The sequence below is a fragment of the Ceratotherium simum genome, chromosome 7 (assembly GCF_057802395.1).
Source record: "Ceratotherium simum simum isolate JZ-2026a chromosome 7, ASM5780239v1, whole genome shotgun sequence".
In the NCBI taxonomy this organism is placed as follows: domain Eukaryota; kingdom Metazoa; phylum Chordata; class Mammalia; order Perissodactyla; family Rhinocerotidae; genus Ceratotherium; species Ceratotherium simum.
The window spans coordinates 46,886,398-46,913,455 of record NC_141906.1 but is presented as its reverse complement, the minus strand read 5'-3'; the positions used below and the strand labels follow the sequence as shown (position 1 = coordinate 46,913,455).

The 27,058-nt window shown below is 38.5% G+C and overlaps 1 protein-coding gene across 2 annotated transcripts in view; it reads left to right on the top strand.

Annotated features, from left to right (window-relative positions):
* Positions 1 to 5,259: 5,259 nt before the first annotated feature.
* SLC36A4 (solute carrier family 36 member 4) overlaps positions 5,260 to 27,058 on the top strand; it is a 55,594-nt gene continuing 33,795 nt past the window's right edge. For both annotated transcript variants that reach the window (XM_087433576.1, XM_087433577.1), the window contains exons 1-3: positions 5,260 to 5,367; positions 22,535 to 22,658; positions 23,822 to 23,912. In XM_087433576.1, the coding sequence (XP_087289702.1) occupies positions 5,319 to 5,367; positions 22,535 to 22,658; positions 23,822 to 23,912 (264 nt within the window). In that variant the 5' untranslated portion in view covers positions 5,260 to 5,318. The remainder of the gene's footprint in view (positions 5,368 to 22,534; positions 22,659 to 23,821; positions 23,913 to 27,058) is intronic.

Below are 27,058 nucleotides of genomic sequence, written 5' to 3'. Positions count from 1 at the left end.
AATACATAATGCTTAAAATGGAAAGAAGCAAATTTTTGAAAGTACTCTTCCTTTTGAGCCTTTGAAGTATACTTGGGATTTATTTAAGTACAAACTTTAAAGCCTTTTTACCATTTATGTTAACTACCAAGAGGAATAAATAACGCGTAGGAAAATAAGTGTGTGCTTCCTACTACTTGCCATAGGTTGCTTTTTGTATTGCCCTTCAAAGAGTTGTATTTTCAGAGGACAATGTTGGATATGTTAATACTGACACGGCAGAGTTAAGCCCCAGCATTGAAGTTCAATTATTCGAGTTCATGATGATTTTCCTAATCTTTCATTAGCTATATGAGAATGGATAGACAGACGTGTATGATGCTCTAATGACTAAATCACCCCACCAACCAGTGATCAGCAGTGTGGAATGGCATCCCCAACCCACCAGCTCGGAGCTCAGGTTCTCATGTAGCTAGAGCACACGTCCTAGAGGTGCAATCAAACTTGGTTTCCAGCTGTGGGACTTTGGGCAAGTTGCTTAGTCTGTCTAAGCCTCAGTTTTTTCAATTAAAAAATGGGGTAATACAACACATACCTCATAGAGTTGTTGTGCAGGATAAACAAGGTAATGCTGAAATGCACTTAGCACAGGGCCTGGCTCAATGAAAGTTAGATTTCCTTGTTATTATATTTATTACTATTACTACTTTTAACAAAATTAACTAGACCATTGTGATGTGAGAACTCATTTTCTTTTCGATATGACTAAGAGAAGAAAAGGTAAAGAGCAAGAATCTAGTTAAGGGGACTAAAGTAACCTTGCTCTTACCATTTTACCCCCTGTTTTTAACCCCCATCCCTAACCCCACTGCAGACAAATTGAGCCTCCATGGACCATTTTTCCAGGATAATTTACAATCTGATGGCCCAGCCCTAGGACAGTCTATCCTCAGTAGGACCCTCCTGGGACTGGACAGGAGGAAGGGAAGATGAGAGGAGGGGTTTGCAGAAACTTCTGTTCCCAATTTAACAGCCCTGAAGAAAGGGGAAGAGGCTGGAGATGACAGATGGATAGGCAGAGTGAGTGACATATGACAGGGGTCCTCACTTGGTACCCATGTACCACTCTATCCAGTATGCTTTATTTTTTTGGTCAGAGGCCTGGGTGTTTGGCCAAAATCAAGGTAACAGCTGCTTCAGTAACTGCTGTCCTCTGACTTGACAATTATTGGCCTGTATCAATAACCATGCTCAACAGAGTTATTGAAGTGCTAATGAAAGCCCCTAGGATTCCAGATTTTTGAGAACTTTCTGGGATGTGATTTTCCATTGCCCGAATAAATGTTTCTGGAGACAGAACAGTTGAATCTTGGCTCTACTATTGGATTTTGAGCAAATTGCTTACCTTCACCTAATCTCGGTTTCTTCATTTGTAAAATGGAGATAATACTTGAAGTTTTCTGGAGAAATAAATGAGATTATGTATGTGCATTCATAAGGGCCTCACTAGGAAAAAGATGGCACACACACTCACACAAACTGCTAGTTGAAGGTGGGCAGGTAGAGGAACTATTTACAATGGTATGGGCAGGTTTTTAGGAAAATCAACAGGGGAAGATGTAGTACTCTAGGGCAGGCAGTGGGGAGGAGGAACATTCCCACTGCTAGGCCTGGACAGGCAACGGGAAGGAGTATTTACAGGAATCCTGGAGAGGGCTGCCTGACAGAAGCTGTGGCTTTCGTAGAGGAATGCAACCAGTCTGTAGTGACTCAGTAAGGAGGGCACCAGGGGAATGAATTCCTGACCTATTTCACCTCTGTCCCTTGATCACCTCCTTCCACCTCCAATTGTCAAACCTAACTGGAAGCCAGAGCTCAAGGGAGCTCACTGAAGCATTCTATATGGGCTAGCCTCTGGGAGTCCAGAGCAAGATGGAAAAGGAGGGAAAGCGGATCTGGAAGGAAAAATAGAAGACAACCGGAGAATGTTATCAGGTACATAGTATTTTGCCTGGCACATAAATAGCAGTTATAATTATTACAATAAGGAAAAGAATCCACAGACTAGTTTTCAAATTCTCGCTCCACCTTTGGGGGGTCAGTGGCAGATAAATCAAGAATTGTTCCCTTCTCCACACTGTCATCCACATGGTTCCATTAGTACCTACCACAATATATGACTTTGTTCATCATTCGCTTGCCCAGTCTGGAGTGGAAACCCGATCCAAGGTGATTCAATCACGATTCTTCCCTGGGAAATTTTTAAACTGGAACTGAGAAAAAGAAACCAGTATCTTTCTGGACACCTGAACTACAAAATATAGAAACTGAGAGTTTTGGGGAACCACGTTTCCTGCCAGGTGAAGCTGAGAAGCAGAGGAGTTCTGCAGTGAAAACTGCACAGACGCGTAAGCAGCGGCACACAGAAAAGCAAGGGCTGGCGGAGATCGAGTCTCAGAGGCATCAAAATCAGCTGTGCCCAACCCTGAGCACAAACTCTCCTTTTGGCATAAGCTAGTTTAAGTTGGCCTCTCTCTCTATTGCAATAAAAAATTCCTAACTAGTATGCTCAGTTTAATCGATGCTTTCTATGAACTAGGCAACGTACTAATGCTTTATATACTTTATCTCATTAAATCTTCACAACAACCTGTGAGGTTGGTAATATTGTTTTACACATGAAGAAACTTTAGAGATCTAACTACTGTATAATAGAGATCGCTATCTAGATGTTCCACAGGTGTCTTAAATCAACATGTCTAATACACAACCATTTTTCCATCCATGAAATGGAGAAGGCTGTTCTCACTGCCTGAACTGCTCTTCTCCCTACATACACCTAGCCAATGCCTTCTGACCTTGAGGTGTCAGCTTAAATGTCCTCGGAGAAAACTGTCCTGCCTACCCAATCTAAAGTAGGTTCTCCGGTAGCTATTCTCCTATTATTTTCTTCACCAAAAACTGTAATTACATAGTTAGTATTTGGTTTAGTTCTTTTCTTTTGTATGCTCCTGTACTTGACTGTGAACTCCATGATGGCAGGGACTATACCAGTGTTGTTCGCTTATAGCCCTTGCATCTAGCACAGTCCCTGATACAGGGAAGGTGCTCTATAAATGTGTTCGGATAAATTAAAGATTTCTAAATATTTCCTTTAATGTATCCACAAGGCTATATTTAACAACTTTTAAGCCCTATTTATTGAGCAAATAGTACAGGCAAGGCACTCTGCTAGGCCCTGTTGAGACACAGACACAAAGATACAGCTTCTCTCCTGCAGGGGCTCACAGCATAGCATAAGACTCAGACAGGGAAATAATTATAAGACAAGGGGAGAAGTGTTATAACAGAGATATGAACAAAGTGCCATGGTTACAAAGAAGGAAGTAATTGAGATATGATTCAGGAAGTTAAAGTGAGGAAAGGAATTGCCAGGGTTCAAACCGTCAGATTCCTTACAATGTCTCAATTCTGATACAGCTTTTCCCTATAGCCTCTTCCAATTTACATGACCTGCAGCAGAAGTTACAGTAAATGTCTTCTCAAGCAGTGATAGACGAAAACCATAATTTTCTTGAATCTTATGATTATCTCTATCATAGAGATTGGCTTATCTCTATCACTCTGCAAAGACACTGGGCCTGGCTGCCTACCTCAGGCCATGCTTCTCCAAAGAGAAGGTCAGGCCTTTTTTCCTTCCACACTACCAGATCTGCTTTTCCTGATGCTGACATTAGAGGACAAGGGCTTTTAACACTTAAAGGATAATGTTCCTCTTTCAAAACACTGTCCCAAGTGTTCTCATTACAATGGGTGGTTTTATGAACAATCACCTGTCTGATGCCTGTCTCCTCTCCCACTGATCTCTAACCAGGTGCCTCACCCCAACACGGGTTAGGGACCATTCCTCTACTTATGATCCAGCATAGAGTTCTTTTTTGTCTGTCTCCCCTGCATCTTTGTTACACGTCAGGAACATTTTAAATAAAACCTTCTTTGGGGTTTGCATGTGTATGTGTGTGAGTGATTGGGGTTGATCTAAGGGAAAACAAAGGGTTTTGGCAAACCATCATTATCATTAATGAAACCAACAACTGATGCAACAGGAGGAAAGATATAGATATTATGTAACTGTGTACCTTTTTAATCTTGGAATTTTAAATATTTAACACCATTATCATGTAGTTGTATCAGTGATCCTGGAAATTAGACATACCCCCCTCAAAAAAAAGCAACTTTCCTAAGAAGACCCCACTGAAATGGAACCGACAAAAAGAAAGTGTTGTCTGGTGTCCCAACTTTAAAGAACTATGAAATGAAAAAAATGAAAGTACTTTCAAAATTAAAATATTTTCCTTTCTATCCAAAAGCTTGCTTCATCCATTAAGTCACCAAATATGTATTGGTACCCACCTGAGAAGCCAGCTTTGCCTATTGTTGAGAGTCCCAGGTCTGGCTGCAGATGGAATTCCATCTTTGCATTTACTAGTTTACTGTCCTTGGACAAGTTACTTAGCATTGTGTGCTCTAGTTCCCTCATCTGTAAAATGGATATAAACATTAGAATTATCTCACAGGTTTGTCATCAGAATTAAATAAGACAATGCACGTATAGTGCTTAAGAATTTGACAACGCATCAGTATAATTACTCTCAACCTTAATTTTCTTTCAGCACTGCGGTTAACGTCAAATAACTTTGAAGGGCATCGATCCGTAAAGTGAAACTATTTAACTAAACTAAGTTCTACTTCAGTGCATCCTGAATATCTAAACAGGGGCAGTGGGAGACCCATAACCAAGGAGTAGCCAGAACTCCAACACGGTTGAGGCAAATCCCCTCCTACTTTGCATTCTCTAAGATGCCTTATGGATGTAGTAGATGGGCTCCTCAAATTTAAGTTCGTGGTTATCTTTGTAGATACCCCTCCATCCCCCTTCCTCCCCCGGGGAGCTATAGGCCTGGGTCTCTGCTAGCTCTAAGCGCCCATCTCTAGTGATCTCCAAAACGCCACTGCTCTCCCGTCATCCTGCCCTTCTCCAGCCTGGCCTCCCCTCACTCAGGTCCTCCACCTCTAGCGCCCCTCACCGCCAGCGCCCCGCCTCCACGCCCCGAGCCCCAGGCGGGCCCCCGGCGCCCCAATGCCTCGGCGGGGCCCGGCAGCCTCACTGCGCACGCGCCTCGCCGCGCGGGTGGGGCTCGCCGGCCCAGGAGGCGGGGGCCAGGAGGCGGGCGCCCGGCGCGGGTCCCGCTTGGCTGGGGAGGCCTGGGCTTAACGCCGGACACGCCGCCGCGGGAGAGCGCGCACCCGGGCGGCGCCGTCCTGGAGACCCCGGAGAGATGGAAACGGCGGCGCCGGCGGCCGAGGCGGCGGGGCGCGAGGAGCTAGGTGGGTGCTGCGTGCGGGTAGGGGCGCGGGCCGACGTGGCGCGGGGCTGCGCGGCCCGCGCTCGGCCCCGGCCCGGGAGGCGGCTGCGGGCTCCCCGAACGCCGCGGACCCTGCCCCTCGCGCGTGGCCCGGCCGAATCGGGGTTCAGGTTGCTTGTCCATGGACAGGGAGAGACGTGGGATGGTTTTCTTGTTATTGGGTTGTTTTGGGGGGGGAGGGTCCAGGCTGTTGGGGTTGTGGGTCTGGCACGGGTTTGAATTTAAAACCCAGCCAAGCCAACCTCCCCGGGACTCTCGAGATGAGCGGAGGTTTGGGAGGTGACTGGCCTCGGGACCAGCCCCGGCACAGGAACCGGTTGTCTGACCAGAGAACTGCGTCAGGCGAAAAGCCAGGGCCGACAAAGGGCGTCAAAATGGGCGTGGGTGTGTGTGTTTGGGTGGGTGTTTGTTTGGGTGTGTGTGTTGGGGGGTGGGGTGCGCAGTGTCCACAGGTCAGAGGCAAGCGAGAGCCTGCGCTGTGCCTCCCACGGTTTTTTCCACTGTTGCTTTAAGGAAGTTGTCATTGTTGGGCTTTTCAAACGCGGCAGCCCCACTCGGAGTTCCAGGTGAATCCTTCATTTACCCTCTGATGCCCCAGGAGTGGCCAGCAGGCCGTGCTGACCAGACTGGATACCTGTAGCTGCTCGCTTGGCAGAGTTTGTTTTCCTCTTTCCTCTGGCCTCTTCTCTTGTTCGCGACAGAGAATGTAAAACATTGTGATTTCCAGCTGTCAAAAGGAAAACAAGAGGAAGGAGATGCATTATATTTAGGAATATTTTTAATTTGATGCTGAATGATTAAATGATGAGAAAAGAGATTGAGCTTTAAAGAAATACTTTATTATAGTAACTAATAGGTTGTCATTCCTGTAATAATGTGTAGGGCACTTTGCAATTGATTTCTTCCAAGTCATAATAACGGTAGAAATCAACTTAACATTTTATTGAATGTTTACTGTGTCAGGCAGTGTGCCAAGTACTTTATGTATGCATTGTCTCCTTTAATCCTCGCAACAGTTGGGTGAGGTAGGTGCTTTTATCCCCATTTTATAGATACAGTAATTTTAAGCTCATTAAGGGCAGAACTCAGATTTATCTGATTGTTTTAAATTCATTAATAACCCGTCTTCGGATGTGGGGAAATGTGCATTCTCATGCATTGCTGGTAAGAGTAATATAATACATTTATCTTTAAAAATGCACATATCCTTTGACCCAGCAATTCTACTTCTAGAAATATTTCTCCCATTTCCCAAGGGAATGAGTAATGTAACAGAAACTTATGTGAAGAGATATCATTACATTATTTATAGTAGAGAAAAGCTGATAACTATCTAAATGTCCATAAAGGAAATTGTTTAGGTAAATTGTGATATAGCCATATAGTCATATATTGAATGGCCATTAAGAGTAATATGAGATGTTCACCATGTACATTTTTAACTGAAAAAAGATTCCAGATTATTTTAATTTTTTAAGAAAGTTATGTCTGTTCGTTAATTCAACACATATTCATTGAGCTTCTCCTATGTGCCAGGACCTGTTTTAGGCACTTGAGATACATGCATGAACAAAACAGACCATGATTCCTGCTCTCATGGAGCTTATGCTTTAGTAAGAGGAAGCAGACGATAAACAGTAAAGACGATCAGTTAATTATATAGTGCGTTAGGTGAAAAGTGCTGTGGAGAAAAAGAGCACGGTAAGGGAAATCAGGAGCGAGGGTGGGGCTGGGCAGTTTATAGTGTTTTATAAAGTGGTCAGGATGGATCTTATTGAAAAGTGAGATTTGAGCAAAGACTTGGAAGAGGTGAGGGAATTAGTCTAGTGGCTATCTGGGGAAAGACCGTTCCAGGCAGAAGGAACGGTTAGAGTTAAGTCGGGAATAGCAAGGAGGCCAGGGTGGCTGAAGCAGAATGATAAAGGTGGTGATGAGACCAAATTCTGTAGGGTCTTGGGGGTCATATAAAGACTTTGGCTTTTACTCTGAGAGAATGGAGAGCCAATGTAAGGTTTCAGCAGAGGAGTGACATGATCTGACTTAAATCCTAAAAGGATTACCCTGGCTGCTGTGTGAAGAATAGACTGGATGGGGCAAATTTAGAAGCAGAAGAGTATTTCAGCAATTCAGCAAAGAGATGTGCATGTCTTTCACAGCAGTATGGTAGTAGCAGTGCGAGTGGAGAGAAGTGGTTAGACTCTGAATGTATTTTGAATGGAGAACCAGAATCATTTCCTAGCAGACTGGATGAGGGGTGAGAGTGAAACAGAGGCGACAAGGATGACTCCAGGGACCTGAGTATCTAGAAGAATGAAATTGCCATTATCTGAGATGTTATGGTGGTTTTATAATATGTCTACAAGTTCTTTGATGTTTCTCTCTTCAAGAGGAGAAACTTAATTTCCTTCCCTTTTGACTGTGGACTGGATTTAGTAACTTGCTTCTAAAGAATAGATTATGGTGGAAGTGATGTGTGACTTCAAAGCTAGGTGCTAAAAGGCATTGTGCCTTGCTCTCTTTTGTGGATCACTCACTTGTGGGAAAGCCAGCTGCCATGTTGTAACGATACACAAGCCTTAAAGAAGGGGCCACGCTGCATGGAACTGAGGCCTCCTGACAGCAGCTGTAGATTGTTATACAGCAATGATAAGCAGTACACATGGATAAAACCGCAGGAGGAGCAGGCTTGGTGGTGAAGATCAGGAGTTCAGTTGGAGATGTCTATTAGACATGAAAGTGCAGATGTCAGGTAGGCAATTGGATGTGAGAGGTCTGGTCTGGAAATATAAATTTGGAAGTCATCCCCGTATAGATAGTATTTAAAGCCATGGGACTGAATGAGAACGTATGGGAGTGAGTGTGTGTTTGTGTATACTCTGAAATGTTACCAGTGGTAATTTCTGGGTGGTAAGGTCATTTTAATTTAAAAAATGTTGCTTATCTATATATTTTCTGATTTTCTACAATGACCAAATATTATTTAATTTAAAAAGGAATTTTAAAAATTGGATGTCTATGTGAAAATCACTGGTAAAGACATTAAAATACAGGTTTTCTCTAAATAGCTCCAAGTCTGCCCTTTATTTCATAGGCAGTGGAGACCTCTGGAAGGTTTCTTGCCATGCATATTGTCTCCACCTCAGAAATGAATAAAATAGTCACTATTCTCATCTTATATCACAGTATTTTATAGATTTAGGTGGCAACATTATGTTATTTTAAAAACGATTTCTACTTTCTTTTAGTTTGTCCATTGATAGAATATGAGTGATTTCCTTTATTTTGCTGTTATTAAAGTAATGTAAGTTTATTACTTTCTTCTTATTTTTTACATTTTCCAGAGAATGACAGAAAAAGGTACTCAGGATCCCATCCCATTGTCCACCTATATTCTTGTTAACTTATTCACATTTTGATATATTTATTTCCTTTCTTTCATTTTTACCTAACTTTTAAAAACATCGTTGCATTCATAGTATGATTATTCAACTTTTTCCCACTCAGCATATGATACATTTTTCCCTGTTTTACTTAAACTTCAAATCCATAATTAAATGTAATACTTTATGAAGTGGATGTGCTGTAGTTCATTTAGCAATTTCCTGATTGTTGATTTTAGGTTAGGAAATTGAGGTTGAGGCAACTGTCTGGGCAGTATAAGAGAGCATACAAGCACTGCCTAATTTAGGAATGTTCCAGTTGTATGCACCATCAGTGATTACATATGGTGTATAATGTGTAGTGTATAATATTGAATGAAGCTGGTGTTTCTTATTCATCTATAATTTTTCCATTTGTAAATAGAAGTAATTACGTCTATCTAGGTTGTTTGATATCCATTGCTTAAGAGTGTTTTATTTTATAAGGCATTGTTAATTCTTCCCTGTAGTAATCACATAGCATTTTTCAGAGCTGCCCAATTCAGTACTTGGCCAAAAGTTACAGCAAGACATTGGCAAATAATAGACTTTATGTGTAATGTAAATTGGATTTTGTAATTTTTAATTACTTTGCATGAGTGTGCCAATTTTATTTCATATGTTCTTAACTGTTAAAGCTTCTGCTGTGTTAGGTTTGTAAGTATTTGTCTCCTCCGCTAGTCTCTCTTTTCTTCCGGCTGGCAGAGCATACTTTGCCTGTCTTTGCATACTCAGTGTTATAGCACAGTTTATAGCTCATAAATGCTCAGAATTACTAATTATTAGTAGTAAATTAATTTATCAAAGATTTACATTTAAAAATCCTTTACAGCATAATTTGCCTCTAATCATTATGTAGGATGAGGAACAAAACTAGTATTTATTGATTACTTATTATGTGCCAAGGACTAGGCTCTATGCTTCATATACATTATCTCATTTCATTATTACAAAACGCTTGTGAGGTAGAAGTTATTACTCTCATTTTACACATGAAAAGATAGGCCCAGTGGGATCCTGGTTAAAACGTGAATCATATCGTGTCCCTCCTCTGCACAAAACTCTACTGCTCTGCTGTCCAGTACAGTAGCCTTTAGCCGTATGTGCATTTGAAATATTTGTCTGAATTAAAAGTGTAAAATACACACTGGATTTCCAAGACTTAGTGTGAAAAACAGAATGTAAAATATCATGTTAATCATTTTTATATTGATTAAATGTTGAAATGATAATATTTTGGATATATTGAGTGAAATAAAATGTTATTGAAATTAATTTTACGTGTTGCTTTTTTTTGTTAAATGTGGCTACTAGAAAATTTTAAATTATGTTTGTGGCTCACATTATATTTCTTCTTCTTTTTTTTTTTTTTTGCTGAGGAAGATTTGCCCTGAGCTAACATCTGTGCCAGTCTTCCTCTATTTTATATGTGGGTTGCTGCCGCAGCATGGCTGACGAGTGGTATAGGTTCATGCCTGGGATCCAAACCCGTGCACCTGGGTTGCCAAACCGGGTGCACTGAACTTAACCACTACGCCATGAGGCCAGCCCTTCACATTATATTTCTATTGTACAGAACTGCTTTAGTGGCTTTCATGTCACTCAGCATGGTCTACAAGGCCGTATACTTCTGTCCTCTGTTACCTCTCTCGTCTCCTCTCCTCTCCTGCCACTCTCCCCCTTGTTCACTCCTCTCTAGCTACTCTGGCCTCCCTCCTTTGTAAACACACCAGGCTCTCTACAACCTCAGGGCCTTTGCCTTTGTTATTCCTGCGGCCTGATTGCTCTTCTCCCAGATATCCGGATATCCGTATTATTCACTCTCACTCTTCCTTCATGTCTTTAAAATCCCACTTTCTCAGTGAGGCCTACTTTGGCTATCCATTTATGATAAAAACTCGCAACAAAGTGGCTATCGAGGGAATGTACCTCAACATAATAAAGGCCATGTATGACAAGCCCAAGCTAATATCATACTCAACGGTGAAGAGCTGAAAGCTTTTCCTGAAAGATCAGGAACAAGACAAGGATGCCCACTCTCCCCACTTTTATTCAACATAGTATTAGAAGTCCTAGCCAGAACAGTTAGGCAAGTAAAAGAAATAAAAGGCATCCAAAATGGAAAGGAAGAAGTAAAACTGTCACTATTTGCAAACAACATGATTTTATATATAGAAAACCCTAAAGGCTCCACCAAAAAACTTTTAGAACTAGTAGACAAATTCAGTAAAGTGCAGGATACAAAATCAATATACAAAAATCTATTGCATTTCTATACACTAATAATGAACTACCAGAAAGAGAAATTAAGAAAACAGTCCCACTCACAATTGCATCAAAAAGAATAAAAACCTAGGAATAAATTTAACCAAAAAGGTGAAAGCCCTGTACACTGAAAACTTGAAGACATTGATGAAAGAAATTGAAGAAGACACAAATAGATGGAAAGATATTCTGTACTCATGAATTGGAAGAATTAACACTGTTAAAATGTCCATGTTACCTAAAGCAATCTACAGATTCCATGCAATTGTTATGAAAATTCCAATGACATTTTTCACAGAAATAGAACAATCTTAAAATTTGTATGGAACTACAAAAGATCCCAAATAGCCAAAGCAATCTTGAGAAGGAAGAACAAAGCTGGAGGCATCACACTCCCTGATTTCAAACTATATTACAAAGCTATGGTAATTAAAACAGTACGGTATTGTCATAGAACAGATGCGTAAATCAATAGAAGAGAATAGAGAGCCCGGAAATAAACCCACGCATATATGGTCAAGTAATTTACAACAAAGGAGCCAAGCATATACAATGGGGAAAGGACAGTCTCTTCAATAAATGGTGTTGGGAAAATTGAACAGCCGCATGCAAAAGAATGAAATTAGACTACTATCTTATACCATACACAAAAATTAACTCAAAGTGGATTAAAGACTTGAATGTAAGACCTGAAACCATAAAATTCCTATCCTCTTTAAAATGATGGGCTCTCCCTCCTAATTCTGTTTTTCTCCTTAGCACTTAACACTAGCATACTCTCTATTTTGCTTATTTGTTGTCTTTCCTCCACTAGAATTTGAGCTCCATGAAGGCAAGAATTTTTGTTAGTTTCAGTAATTGCTTTTTTCCCAGTATCTGATAGTACCTGACACATACTAGGGCTCCATTAATGTTTGTGAAACTGAATTGAAAAAGATTGCAAACTCTCTTATTGCATCCATTCAATCAGGAGGTGTAGACCTTTTGTGATGAGGGGCTATTGTCCATAGATACTGGTGACAGGTGATGGCAGTCCATTAATAGAGGCTCTTAAGAAGGACCAGAAACCAGTAAAATTTGTGAGAGGACTTGTGGCTCTGTACCAGCTCCTGTATTGTGCTCTACCTGCAATGCTGATGTGCATAAGAGCCATCTTAGTCCTTGCCACCCTCCTCACTAGCAAATCAAAAGATAAGCCATCGGAATCTGTTGTGCTTATGCACCTTGGGCTGCTGTAACGAAATGCCATGAATTAGGTGGCTTAAACAATAAACATTTATTTCTCACAGTTCTAAAGGTAGGGAAGTCTGAGATCAAATGCCAGCTGATTTAGTTCCTGGTGAGAGCCCTCTTCCTGGTTTGTAGATGGCCATCTCCTTGCTGTGTCCTCACATGGAGGAGAAAGAGAGCTCTATAGTCTTCCTCTTCTTATAAGGACAATAATCCCATCATGGGGCTCCACCCTCATGACTTTATATAAACCTAATTACCTCCCAAAGGCCCCACCTCCCAATTCTATCACATTGGGGAGTAGGGTGATAGCCTACGAATTTGGGGGGGACACAAACATTCAGTCCATAACATCTGGCTAACCACTTGCATATATGCGTCTTTCTGCGAATCCCGCAGGAGGTTCCAGGAGAGAAAATGGACACTAATTCTTTACCCCATACTTCTCTGACAGGGAGTGAGTACTCAGAGGAGTGAGCAAGGGGAAGAGTAGTAGGAGATGAGACAAGAGAGGCAACAGTGACGTGACAGTGTGAAATAACCAAGGGGAGGATATGGTAGTGGTGATGGGTGCTGCCTTCCTGGAACCTGAACTATAAACTGCTCACAGGAAAGGGATTGTGTTTCCTGACAAGACTGATTTGAAAACTTTAATCTTTTGCTTACAATTTTAGATGCCTGTTGCACCAAACTAATGGAGGCTTTAATCATTCCTTTTCAGTTACCTCTGCCAACTTTTTCCTTGAATTTAAAATGTTAGTGGATCCCTAGGATTCTGGCTTCAGCTCTGTTCTTCTCCATACAATCTCTGAGTGCCCTCCTCCTGCCTTTTGGCTCCAGTTACTTATTACCTTCATTCTGATGTAGTTCTCAAATCTTTATCTTTAGCCCAGAATTCTCTCGTCTCCAGACTCCATTCCTACCTGCTCATTCACTACCATCTCAAGGTAAATGATTTAAAAATTGAACTCATATTTCCTCCTTAACATGCTGCTTTTTCTTTCATGAATTTCTTCATTTCTTGAGCATCTACTATGTTCCAAATGCTGAGGATACACTACTAGACAAGTCAGACGTCATTCCTGTCACTCAGTAGAGAATGCAGACAAGTAAAATGGGCCGTTACAGTGCAGTGTGTTAAGCACTATTATAGGGGGATTGTAGGGTGCTGTAGGAATACTTAGGGGAGAGACTTAAGCCAGACTGAGTTTAAAGAAGATACTGGGAAGAGGTGGTGTCTAAACTGAGCCTTGAAGAATGAGTAAGAAATATAATAGTTAGATAAAGTTGGAAGAAAAGAAGAGGGAATGGGAGAACAGAGTATGATTCAGAAGGCCAGAAGCAAGAGAAAACAAGGCCACCAAGGGAAGAGAAATAATTTCCCATGGCTGAACTGAAGTCATGAGACTAGGTTAGATTCCCAGAGCTACTCCAGGTAGATTGGCATTCAACCTAGTCGTTTAAATTTGTGGTCATGGGCTCTTGACCACACGACAGTGCCTCCCTGTGTTTCCTTTCTCAATGATATCACCACCATTCCTTTTTCTCCATGACAGTAACCTAGGAAGCATCCTCAACTCCTTTACCTTCCACGTGTAGTTAGTCAACGAGTCTTGTTGTTTCTATCCTCTAAGTAACCATTCTTTTCTCTTCAACTGAACTGACTTAGTTCAAACCCTCGCCATCTCTTGCCTGGACTGTTTTCTAATTGGTCTCTGACTCTGGTGCTGCACCTTTTCTAACTGATCCTTTACACTGCTGCTGGGATGGTACTGCTCAAATGCAGATCTGATCATTTAAACCTTAAGTCCTTCTCTGGCTTCTCACAGCCTATAAGATTAAGTTCAAATTCCTTAGCACAGTTTGTAAAATCTTTTCAAGCTTTCCAGCTTAATCTTCTACTCTATAAATGCACCTTCTGTTTCAGCCACGTTAAACCACCCTAAAGTGTATCAACCAAGCATGTATTCTCAAGCCTAGAATGCCCCACTTGGTCTCGTGGCTGATGCCAATGCTGATACCTCTCCTAAAAATTAAAGAGTTAAATATAAGAAAACAATATTGTTGCGTTTCCCTATACTGTGTGCCTAACTTTGGAACCAAAATACAAGTTTGCATTTTGTGTTTAGTATTACCTGGAGCTTCTAAAAGTTATAAATGACTAATTGACGCTATTTATTAATAAATCGGATCCTCAGAGATCTAGGCTTAAATGGGTTATTACCATTTAAAGATGCAACTCCTTGGGTATATAAGTATATTACTTTCCCAGATATTTGTAGTTAGGTATGTTTTAATTTATCCTTTAGACTCAGGAACTATTTTGTATCATTCAGACTAATATAATCAGCCCTAAAACCTGATTGTTTCACCTACTCTTGGTTTACTTAGTGTAACAAATACATATTTCTTAGTATGTAATGTTACCTAAATAGTGTAGACTAAAACTGCAGAGGAAGTCTTAGTTCTTTCTTTTTGTTCCTTTTTGCTGGGTAAGATTTGCCCTGAGCTAACATCTGTTGCCAATCTTCCTCTCTTTTGTTTTCTTCCTCTCCAAAGCCCCAGCACATAGTTGTATTTTCTAGTTGTAGGTCCTTCTAGTTCTCCTATGTGAGCCGCCACCACAGCATGGCTGCTGACAGATGAGTGGTGTGGTTCCATGCCCAGGAACCGAACTTGGGCTGCTGAAACAGAGTGCGCTGAACTTGAACCACTAAGCCATCAGCGTTGGCTCAGTTCTTTCTTTTTTAGTGTAGTTTTTAAAAATATATTTAGGGATATAGTTAGAATTTGGCTAATAATGTGTCACATTGCTTTAATGGTAGAATTGAAACAATATATAAAAATGTACTTTTTAAATTCCTAACATTGTTAAGAAGTATTTTTCTCTCAAATCGTTTCAAATTTTAAAAATTAACTCTTTTTAATCTCATTTCGAGAAGGTTAGTTAGAGAAACTTCTGGGAATAATTAACTTTTTGTTAAGGTTTTAAATGTGAGGGATGAGACAAATGTATTTAAAGCAAAGAAATATATGTGAAAAGCTATTTTTTCACAGTAAGTCATGTTTAATGTTTCCTAGACCACATAAAATTGAGAAATAATGAATTTAAGAATTAGGGAAGGGGCTGGCCCCATGGCTTAGCGGTTAAGTGAGCATGCTCCGCTGCTGGCGACCCAGGTTCAGATCCCGGGCGCGCACCGACGCACTGCTTCTCCGGCCATGCTGAAGCCGCGTCCCACATACAACAACTAGAAGGATGTGCAGCTATGACATACAACTATCTACTGGGGCTTTGGGGGAAAAATAAATAAATAAATAAAATTAAAAAAAAAAAAGAATTAGGGAAAAGTGTAAACCATAAGGCATTATGTTGTTGACCAAAATTAAATAAGACAGTTGCTGCACAATATAAATTTGTTAAGAGTATTGAAAGCCCAGTTAACTTTTACTTGGAATTTGAGTGCACATTGTAATACTATTTTAAAAACTTCATTCTGTGAATTAAGGGGCTAGTATTTATAGATCATTTTAATAATTCCAGATATTCAGGTTTACCTAAAAAGATATTAAAAATAAATTCTCTTATGATGCCATTAAAAGTATACTTATCATTTAGAGCTCATATTTTTTAAAGTTATGAGAAAATTTACCTTTTTCCTGACTTTCCATTGCTGCTGTGATCTCTTGGGCAGTGTGCTTTATTTATTTATTTTTATTAATTTTTAAAATTTTATTGTGGCCACATTGGTTTATAACATTGTATAAATTTCAGGTGTACATCATTATACTTCTATTTTTGCATAGGTTATATCATGTTCACCATGCAAATACTAATTATAGTCCATCACCACACACATGTGCCTAATCATCCCTTTTGCCCTCCTCCCTCCCCCCTTTCCCTCGGGCAGTATGCTTTAAATAACAGATTGTTCAGTTTTTGAAATACTGGTAGTGATAGTTATCTTTATTGAGAACTTAATTAGTATACTTAGTACTACATGCTGTATAAAACATACTGTACAGCCCCTTGGCAGAAAGAAGAGAGTTCAAATAATTGACAATATGGATAGCTGATAAATAAAAAATGCAAATAAACTCAAGAGTCAGCAAGAGCAGTGGAATAAATTTAGAAATGAAAATACTAACATGTTTCTTTCTGAAGCTGATGCAACTATTAATGATGGTTATTATGGGTTAAATTCATGTGTTGAAGTAATAACGCTCAATACCAAAGAATGTGACTTTATTTGGAAATGGGATCATTGTAGATGTAGTTAGTTAAGATGTCGCCATACTGGTGTAGGGTGGGCCACTAATCCAATATGGCTTGTGTCCTTATAAAAAGGGGAAATTCGGACACAGACAGGCATGCATAGAGAATGCCCTGTGAACTTGGAGGCAGCCATCTACAAGCCAAGGAGAGAAGCCTGGAACAGATCCTTTTCTCCTAGCCCTCAGAGGAACCAACCCTGCCAACACCTTGATTTCAGATTTCTAGCCTCCAGAACCGTGAGACAATAAATTTCTGTTGTTCAAGCCACCCATTTTGTAGTATTTTATTATGGCAGCCCTAGCAAACTAATACAATGATTTTACAAGGTAAAGTATCCATTTACTTTGTATGGAAAAGGATATAGGATCTGTTCAAGCAAAAGATGAACATAATTTATAATATTAATAGATATCTAGGGTAAATGTGAGGTAGTAGATATCCCAGTAGACTTAATACTGGGAAACACTTAATTTACTTAATTTTCACTGGGCACAGGTCTGGGTTGAGCCATTTTTGATACTGGAGAAAGAGAAACAAGAAATTCCTACAAAATAATCTATAGAGAATGTCTCAAAGATTAAAGGGTTAGAAAAACCACCCAAAGACAAAAGTTGGGGACTTCGAATTATAGAAAATCCTCATTTATTTAGACTCCAGGAATTTGGAACTTTTGATAATTCAGTGGATTTTTCTTTACACATATCAGTAACATTATTAGAGGAATAATATTTAAATGACTTAAGAATAGACTAATTTCAAACATCTTCCAATATCTTGCTTTTTAAATTGTAGTATGAACACTTAACATGAGGTCTACTCTCTCAACAGACTTTCAAGTGTACAATACAATGTTTTTATCTATAGGCACAATGTTGTACATCAGATCTCTAGAACATATTTATCTTGTATAACTGAAATTTTATACATGTTAACTAACAACTCCCCATTTCCTCCTCCCACCAAGCCCTGGCAACCACCACTTTCTTCTTTGCTTCTATGAGTAGGACTGTTTTAGATACCTCTTATGGATAGAATTATGCCAGATTTGAATTTATGTGACTGGCTTATTTCATTTAGCGTAGTGTCTTCAAGGTTCATCCATGTTGTTGCATATTGCAAGATTTCCTTTTATTTTAAGGCTAAATAATTTTCAGCTGTATATATATATATATATACCCTATTTTCTTTATCCATTCGTTTGTCTATGGACATTTATAGGTTGTTTCCACATCTTGGCTATTGTGAATAGCGTTGCAGTGAACATGAGAGTGCTAATATTTCTTGAAGCTCCTGATTTCAGTTCTTTTGGATAAATATCCAGAAGTGGGATTGCTGGGTCATATAGTAGTTCTGTTTTTCATTTTCTGAGGAATCTCCATACTGTTTTCCATAGCAGCTGCAACATTTTGCATTCCCATCAACTGTGTACAAGGATTCCAGTTTCTCCACATCCTTGCCAACCCTTGTTAACTGTTTGTTGTTTTGATAATGGCCACCCTAACAGGTATGAAGTGATATCTCATTGTGGTTTTGATTTGCATTTCCTTAATGATTGGTGACATTGAGTATCTTTTCTTATACCTGTTGGCCATTTGTGTGTCTTCTTTGGAGAAATGTCTATTCAAATCTTTAGCCAATTTATTAATTGGATTATTAGTTTTTTTGCTCTTGAGTTGTAGGAGTGCCTTGTATATTTTGGAAATTACCCCTTATTAGATATACGGTTTGCAGATATATTCTCTCATTCTGTAGGCTGGCTTTTCACTCTGTTAATTATTTCCTTTGCTATACAGAAGCTTTTTAGTTTGATGTAGTCCCACTTGTCAATTTTTGCTTTTTTCACCTCTGCTTTTGGTGTCATATCCATGAAATCATTGCCAAAACCAGTGTCTGGAGCTTTCTCCCTATGTTTTCTTGTAGGAGTTTTACAAGTTTCGATTTTACATTTAAGTGTTTAATCCATTTTGAGTTGATTTTTTGTGTATAGTATAAGATAAAGATTCAGTTTCATTCTTTTGCATGTAGCTATCCAGTTACCAGCACCGTTTGTTGAAGAGACTGTCTTTTCCCCATTGTGTGTTCTTGGCACCCTTGTCGAAAATCTGTTGACCGTATATGCATAGATTTATTTCTGGGCTCTCTATTCTGTTCCATTGGTTTACATGTCTGTCTTTATGCCAATAACATACTGTTTTAGTTTTAAAAGACTCCAGGTAGCCAAGACAATCTTGAAAAAGAAGAACAAAGCTGATCACAATTCCTGATTTCAAAATATATTACAAAAAATATATTACAAAGCTAAAGCATCTTCCAATACCTTAAAGCATAACTTATGAAAAACTGTTGTGCTGAGTTCCAGTTAGCACTGGGATAATGTTGTTGTTAGTGCCGAGGATTTGAATCCAACTCCTAGGGACGCTGTATGCAGCAGAGTGCAACCCTGTCTGATCTTTTTGCACCATCCTCTCACCTTCCAGCGCTGTATCAGACAATGCTCCACTGCTATTCATAGGGTTTTCATAGCCAGTCTTTCAGAAGTGGAAGGCCAAATCCTTCTTGCTAGTTTGTCTTAGTCTAGAAGCTCTGCTAAAACCTATCTGCCATGGGTGACTCTGCTGGTATTTGAAATACCGGTGGTGTAGCTTTCAGCATCCCAGCAACATGCAGCTGCCACAGTATGACAACCGACAGATGGGTGGTGTGGTTCCCTGACTGAACCCAGGCCGTGGTGGTGAGAGTGCTGAATCTTAACCACTAGACCACCAGGACTGGCTTTCTGGCATAATGATGGCTGCCTAAATCCTAATCTCTCCACATATCCTCCCCCAAAACCTGTTAATTCAACAAGGACACAACTGAACCCATTCGTGAAATTATTCTTTTAGCATTACTAGGAGACCAAGAATACCACAAACTTCAAATTATCTATAAATAGAAAAGTAAACAACATAGAGAGTGAGAGAGGGGTCTTAGAATCTCTGTTGAAAAGAAGAGAGGGGAGCAGGAAGCTTGGAAGAAGCACAGTGAAAATCTCCCTCACAAAGAGAAATTATAAACTAAAATGTTAAAAGTCTAAACAGAGGTCCGGTCTGGGAGTTGGTGATTCACAGCACTGAGTACAGGGAAGGAATTTGAACATCAGGGGGAATAGAGGGGGCAGCCTTGGCAAAACATTACTTCTAGAGGAGGAGGAGATAAAAAGAGCAGTGGAAATTCCCATCAGATACCTGGGAGTGAAGAGGAAGAAGGAAGTAGTGGGGAAAATTGAAGATCATGCAGAAATGAAAGAGAACCAGAAGACAAGCCAGTTTCTCCCTATCACCCCTAATAACTCACATCATCAAAATAAACCAAACTTCACTATGTTGACAGAAGGGAATACTCTCAAACTAGGATCCCTGTCCATGAAATACCTAGCAATAGGGAAAATCATAAAGAATAAATTATAAGATGTCCAAGGGAGAATATATTGAAATGACAATTTAATAGACTCATTGAATTTCAAAGAAGAATTTAAATAAGGTAAAGAAGGACATCAACAGGGTCAAAGAGAAAGTGGTTGAAATGGGATACAGTCAAGGAAGATCCGACATGTAATTGGGGTCTCTAAAGAAGAAAAACAAAATATTTGAACTAAAATATTTAAAGCTATAATCCAAGAAAATTTTTCAGAATAAGAGAAAACCTAAATCCACATATCAGCTGTGTCCCTGGGAAAATTGACTCAGAATGCTCAACGCCAAGACGTATCACAGTAAAACCATTAGACTTTAAAGACAAAGAAAAAGTCCTCAGGACCTCAAGCAAAAAGAACAGATTACATAATGGCTGAGAAAATTAGTCTGGCATCAGACTTCTCAAGAGTAGCATACAAAGCCAGGCGATTATGGAGCAGCATTTTCAAGAAACGCAAGCACAGAAAGTGTGAGCCAAGGATGTTATATCTAGCTGTCCTTCATATCAAGGCTATAGAAAAACAGTTTAAAACATGCAAAAACTCAGGGAATACTGTGCCCATGAGCCCTTCCTGAGGATTCTGCTAGAGCAGTAGTTCTCAAAGTGTGGTCCCCAGATCAGCAACATCAGAATCACCTGGGAACTTGTTAAAAATGCATATTCTCAGGCCCGTCCCAGACCTGCTGAATCAAAAGCATTGGGGTAAAGTACATCAATTTGTGTTTTAGCAAGCCCTACACGTCATTCTAATGTACCTTCTACAACAGAATGAACCTCCAGTCAAGGGATGATTGAGGAAACTTTGGCAGAGGACTGATGTCAAGCATTTAATATATTGATTAGAGATATAAGTCTAAGACATGGGTGGGGATATGATTGGAATAACAGTATATAAAGCATCATAAATATTGCCAAAGTAGAAAGAATACTACTAAAAAATGAGAGAATAAGAGAGAGAAAGGCAAAAGTAGAATAAGACCATTAATTGTTGTATAGGTAATCAGTGGAATTCAGAGGATACCATTTAAAACTAATAAACAAGATAGTAAAAGATTAAGAAAAAAAGGGGATTAAGGGCATCATAAAGGATATAATGGCAAAGGTAACCAGCAGAATAACTCAAGTAAAGGCAATACCTGATCCTGCACTGAAAAAAAGTTGCTAAGAGAACTTTATTGGTACAGTTGATGAAGTTGGAATATGGAATGTAGGTTAAATAAAAGTGTTGTATCGATATTAAACTACCTGAATTTGATAACTGTAATGTGAATATTCAAGAAAATATTCTTGTTCTTAGGGAATACATGCTAATGGTAAGGAAAAGTGGCATGATATATGTAACCTACTCTCAAATAGTTCATAAAAAGTGATACACATTTGAGAGAGAAAAAGCAAACGTGGCCAAGTGTTAAAAATTGGTGATTCTGTAAAGGATAACATAAGAGTTTTTTTGGTACCATTCTTGCAAATTTAATGTAAGTTTGAAATTATTCCAAAATAAAAAATTTTTAAAAGTTACATGTCAGTCAGTCATTCCCAACTAAAGCATTTAGGTTACTCTAGTTCCCTGTTACGTAGGTTTGTTTTATGTATTTGAATGGAACAAACTTTCATTTCTTTAAAATATCTTGTACTTCAGCCCTTACTGATGCTTGTCAGTCATCTAATAAATTCGAGTTAAGTGAATTTTGCTAGAACAAGACAGACAGTGATGTCTAGTGTTGTCTTTTTCCCTGAAAGGAGCAAAATCATGCCAGAAATTGTCAGATATAAGAGCAAATTTTGATGCTAAAATTGTAAAATTGGCATCACTTTATAATTTTCATAAAGTATTTAAAAATATGATTGCTATTTATGTGTGCTGTATGATTTGAGCTAACATGAGATGAACATTCATTTGATTATTTCTTCACATTTTTTATCCCATAATTCTGTGATCATTTACTATAAACCTCATGTAGACAAAGCAGAAAAATTTTGCATTGAATACTTATGCTTTCACTTTGCGCTGCTTAGACCAAACAAAATATCCAGCAAGTAAGTCTAGTTGTTTCTTTCTTTTTTTGGTATGTAAGATTGGCCCTGAGCTAACATCTGTTGCCAATCTCCCTCTATCTGTTTGAGGAAGATTGCCACTGAGCTAACATTTGTGCCAATCTTTCCTCTATTTTTTTTCTGTGGGACATATCCACAGGATGGCTTGATGAGCGGTCTGTAGGTCTGCGCCCGGAATCCAAACCTGTGAACCCTGGGCTGCTGAAGTGGAGTGCGTGAACTTAACCACTACGCCACCAAGCTGGCCCCTAGTTGTTTCTTTTTAAATATAATAAAATTCAGGGTATTAATATGTATTAGCTTAGGGTGAAAATAGTAAAGGTGAGTACACGTGGTATGTCCTACTTTTAAAAAATTCATTTATACCAGCTTTAACCCAATTTTTTAAATGATAGTGAAACAATGACACTTTATTTTTCTTTTTAAAGATATGGATGTAATGAGGCCCTTAATAAATGAGCAGAATTTTGATGGGACATCAGATGAAGAACATGAGCAAGAGCTCCTGCCTGTTCAAAAGCATTACCAGCTTGACGATCAAGAGGGTATTTCGTAAGTGTTACGGTTTATATGACTCCTTTTCTTTTCATTCAGTACGTATTTTGTAATTGTCTTCTGTAGGCAAGGCACTTTACTAGATACTACAGAAGACAAGAAGATGAATAAGATGTAGTCCCCACCCCAAGGTGTTTATAGTCTATTTAGGAAAGAAGAGATATATCTAAATTACAGCGCAGTGTATGGGGGTTACTACAGTGATGATACATATCAGATGCTATGGATCTTGCAAGAAGAGAGATCTGATTGAGAGGAACAGAAATTTTACAAGAAGAGGCTTCTGAAATGGTTAGGAGTTAGACAGTGTGAGGTAGTAAATACTTCTTTATGTGGAGTGGATGGTATGAAACAAGTCATGGGGGTAGAAAAGCAGTGGAACCCTTTTCAAACCTTTTTTGTTTTTTTGTCATCGTTAATGATTTGAGTAAGTTCTTATTCTAATAGTAATTTAATGATTAAGCAAGGTAACATTTTAATTGATTAAAAGAATAGTGTAAACTAAAAAACGTTTTTAAGCAAGCATTTTTGTTTCATATGTTTAAAATTTGTGCTATTCTTCCTAGTTTAATTTATTTTTTCTTGGTTGAGAGACTTCCTTCAGGTGCCTCTTGGTAACTTTTCTTAGGTGCAATCCTTTAGGGAGTTCATGATCTCTAAAAGTTCATTAGTATTTATCTTACCTGATGATACATGTAGTTTTAAAACTTGTATGTTTTTTCTTTTAATTAACTTCCTGTAAGGTTTATAATTATAGATCAAATATCTTTAGTATCATGATTACATAGACAGTGTCAATAAATTGCTCTGTCTTACATAGCCTAGCCATATACATTCTTCACCATTGTTGTAAATATCATAGCAGCAAAGAATCTTATGAGAAAGTCACCTTTTCTATATTACTTTAATATGTACAAAAATACTTTCATGTAAATATCTCATTTAATCTCCATAATAACCCTCGATGTTTTACTTTTAAGTGGCAAGGATAGGACTTGAACCAAATAGGACTTCTGGCCCATTCAACTTCTGGTTGAATGAAATGTTATTTGGTGCCTTGCCTAGATTAATTTTCAGTTCCCTTCTAATGCTAAAACCATGATCATGTGATTGTAATACCTTTGTTCTAAAATGTTTGTCTTACAACTTTTACTTTTCAGATTTGTACAAACTCTTATGCATCTTCTTAAAGGAAATATTGGAACTGGCCTTTTAGGACTTCCCTTGGCAATAAAAAATGCAGGCATAGTGGTAAGACTTATCTTTGTAATCTCTAGTTAAGGTACAGTTATCAGTCTTTTTAAATTTATTTTTATTTTTTATTTTATTAAGGTCATATTGGTTTATAAAATTGTGTGATTTCTGGTGTACATTATTATATATCAGTTTCTGTATTGACTACATCGTGCTCACCACAAATAGTCTCGTTTTTATCCATCACCATACTTATGTGCCCCTTTACCCCTTTCTCCCATCCTCCCCCACCCCCTTCCCCTCTGGTAACCACTAATCTGTTCTCTTTATCCATGTGTTTGTTTATCTTTCACATATGAGTGAAAAATATGGTGTTTGTCTCTCTCTGTCTAGTTTATTTCACTTAACATAATACCCTCAAGGTCTATCCATGTTGTGGTGAAGGGGACGATTTTGTCTTTTTTATGGCTGAGTAGTATTCTACTATACATGTATACCATGTCTTCTTTATCCATTCATCAGTTGATGGGCACTTTGGTTGTTTCCGTGTCTTGGCTATTGTGAATAATGCTACAGTGAACATAGGAGTGCATAGATCTCTTTGTATTATTGATTTCATGTTCTTTAGATAAATACTCAGTAGTGGGATAACTGGATTGTATGGTTTTTCTATTTTTAATTTTTTGAGAAATCCCCATGCTGTTTTCCATAGTGGCTGCACCAATTTGCATTCCCACAAGCAGTGTATGAGGGTTCCCTTTTCTCCACATCCTCTCCAACACTTGTTATTTCTTGCTTTGTTAATTATAGCGATTCCAATGGGTGTGAGGTGATATCTCATTGTAGTTTTAATTTGCATTTCCCTAATAATTAGTGATGTTGAACATCTTTTCATGTGCCTGTTGGCCATCCGTATATTTCTTTGGAAAAATGTCAGTTCATATCCTCTGCCAATTTTTTGATCGGGTTGTTTGTCTTTTTGTTGTTGAGTTGTATGAGTTCTTTATGCATTTTAGAAGTTAACCCCTTGTCAGATATACAATTTGCTAATATTTTCTCCCAGTTAGTGGGTTGTCTTTTGTTGATGGTTTCCTTTGCTGTGCAGAAGGTTTTAGTCTGATGTAGTCCCATTTGTTTGTTTTTTTCTTTTGTTTCCCTTGCCTGAGTGACATGGAATTCAAAAAGATGCTGCTAAGACCGATGTCAAAGAATGTACTGCCTATATTTTCTTCTAGGAGTTTTATGGTTTCAGGTCTTATATTCAAGTCTTTAATCCATTTTGAGTTAATTTTTGTGTATGGTATAAGAGTATGGTCTAGTTTCATTCTTTTGCATGTGGCTGTCCAGTTTTCCCAGCACCATTTATTGAAGAGACTTTCTTTCTCCATTGTATATTCTTGGTTCCTTTGTTGACTATTAACTGTCCATAGATGAGTTGTTTTGTTCCTGGGCTTTCACTACTGTTCCATTGATCTGTGTGTCATTTTTGTGCCAGAACTACGCTGCTTTGATTACTATAGCTTTGTAGTATATTTTGAAGTCAGGGATTGTGATGCCTCCAGCTGTGTTCTTTTTTTTCAGGATTGCTTTGGCTATTCTGCTTCTTTTGTTGTTCCATATAAATTTTAGGATTCTTTGTTCTATTTCCATGAAGAATGTCATTGGGATTCTGATTGGGATTGCACTGAATCTGTAGATTCCGTTAGGTTATATGGACATTTTGGCTATGTTTATTCTTCCAGTCCATGAGCATGGAATATCTTTCCGTTTCTTTATGTCTTCTTCGATTTCTTTTGGTAATTTCTTAAGAATATGATCCCATTTGTAATCGCAACAAAAAGAATAAAGTGTTTAGGAATAAATTTAACCAAGGAGGTGAAAGACCTATACACTGAAAACTATCAGTCTTAATTTACAGCAGAAATTACCACAAGTTAACACCTGGCCTAGTCAAATATAACCTGGTCAGATGTCAATTAGATAATCATTTAGCCATTGTATTGATAAAGTTATGTGAACTATGATAATATCTAACAAAAAACAAGAATTAATTACTATTTTCATTTCTACTTAATTACTTATAATATTTGACAGAAAGATCCTAAAACAGTATTTGGTTTTTCCAGGTATGGTTAAATCTTATTATTCTTTTGGATTTTCAGGGATTTAAGCAATGTACTCATATCAACAAATATATTTATAGAGAAGGTTATTTGTATTGGTGAAATTTTATAGTTTTTTAGATTTAGAACAAAATATGTATTTTTCAGATTTAAAGAATAATAGTTAAGAAAAGGCTTAACAATATCTTTTGAAGACACGTATTCAAGGTATGGTTAGAACCAGTTATTGCAATTACAGAGAATCTCGATGGGGAGAAAATTCACTTATGAAGTAATGAAATTATATTTACCTTTTTTTTTTTTTTTTTGATGAGGAAGATCTGCCCTGAGCTAACATCTGATGCCAGTGCTCCCCTTTGCTGAGGAAGATTGTCCCTGGGCTAACATCCATGCCCATCTTCCTCCACTTTATATGGGACGCCACCACAGCATGGCTTGACAAGCGGTGCATTGGTACACGCCCGAGATCCAAACCTGCGAACCCTGGGCCGCCGCAGCAGAACGCGCGCACTTAACTGTTGCACCACCAGGCCGGCCCTTAACCTTTTTTTTTAACTGACCAGTTTTCTAGAAAACAGTTTTAATATCACCTTTCTCTGCATTTGACTTTGTCCATGCAGAGAAACTAATTTGGAGAAACTTAAAAATTTCTGATTATAAAAATGAACTTTGACAGTATTTTGTCTGTCTCTCAGTAATCCAGGCATCAGTTTAATTTTAGAGTAAATACTTGAAATTTTTTATGTGCCACCTTTTCAAACAATTATTTTCCAGTCACAGTTCCTCACACATAGTAAGTGCTCAACAAGCAATCTGTAGAAGTGGATTGCCCACAATCCCAGATTGATATAGTGCTTTTTAGTCATTTAGGTAATGATTCATAGTTGCAAATAGTTATAATGGTGGAACACTGATAGTCTTAAACTTGCCATCTGATGTTAAATATGATGTTGTATTCTATCGTACTTTGTTGCTTATCTATACTCTATATTTATAGATTTGGATAGCCAAGTTCATAAGATGGAATTATATGTGGTTGTCTTAAGTATTACTGAAAATCTTTCTGTGTCAAGTTTATTC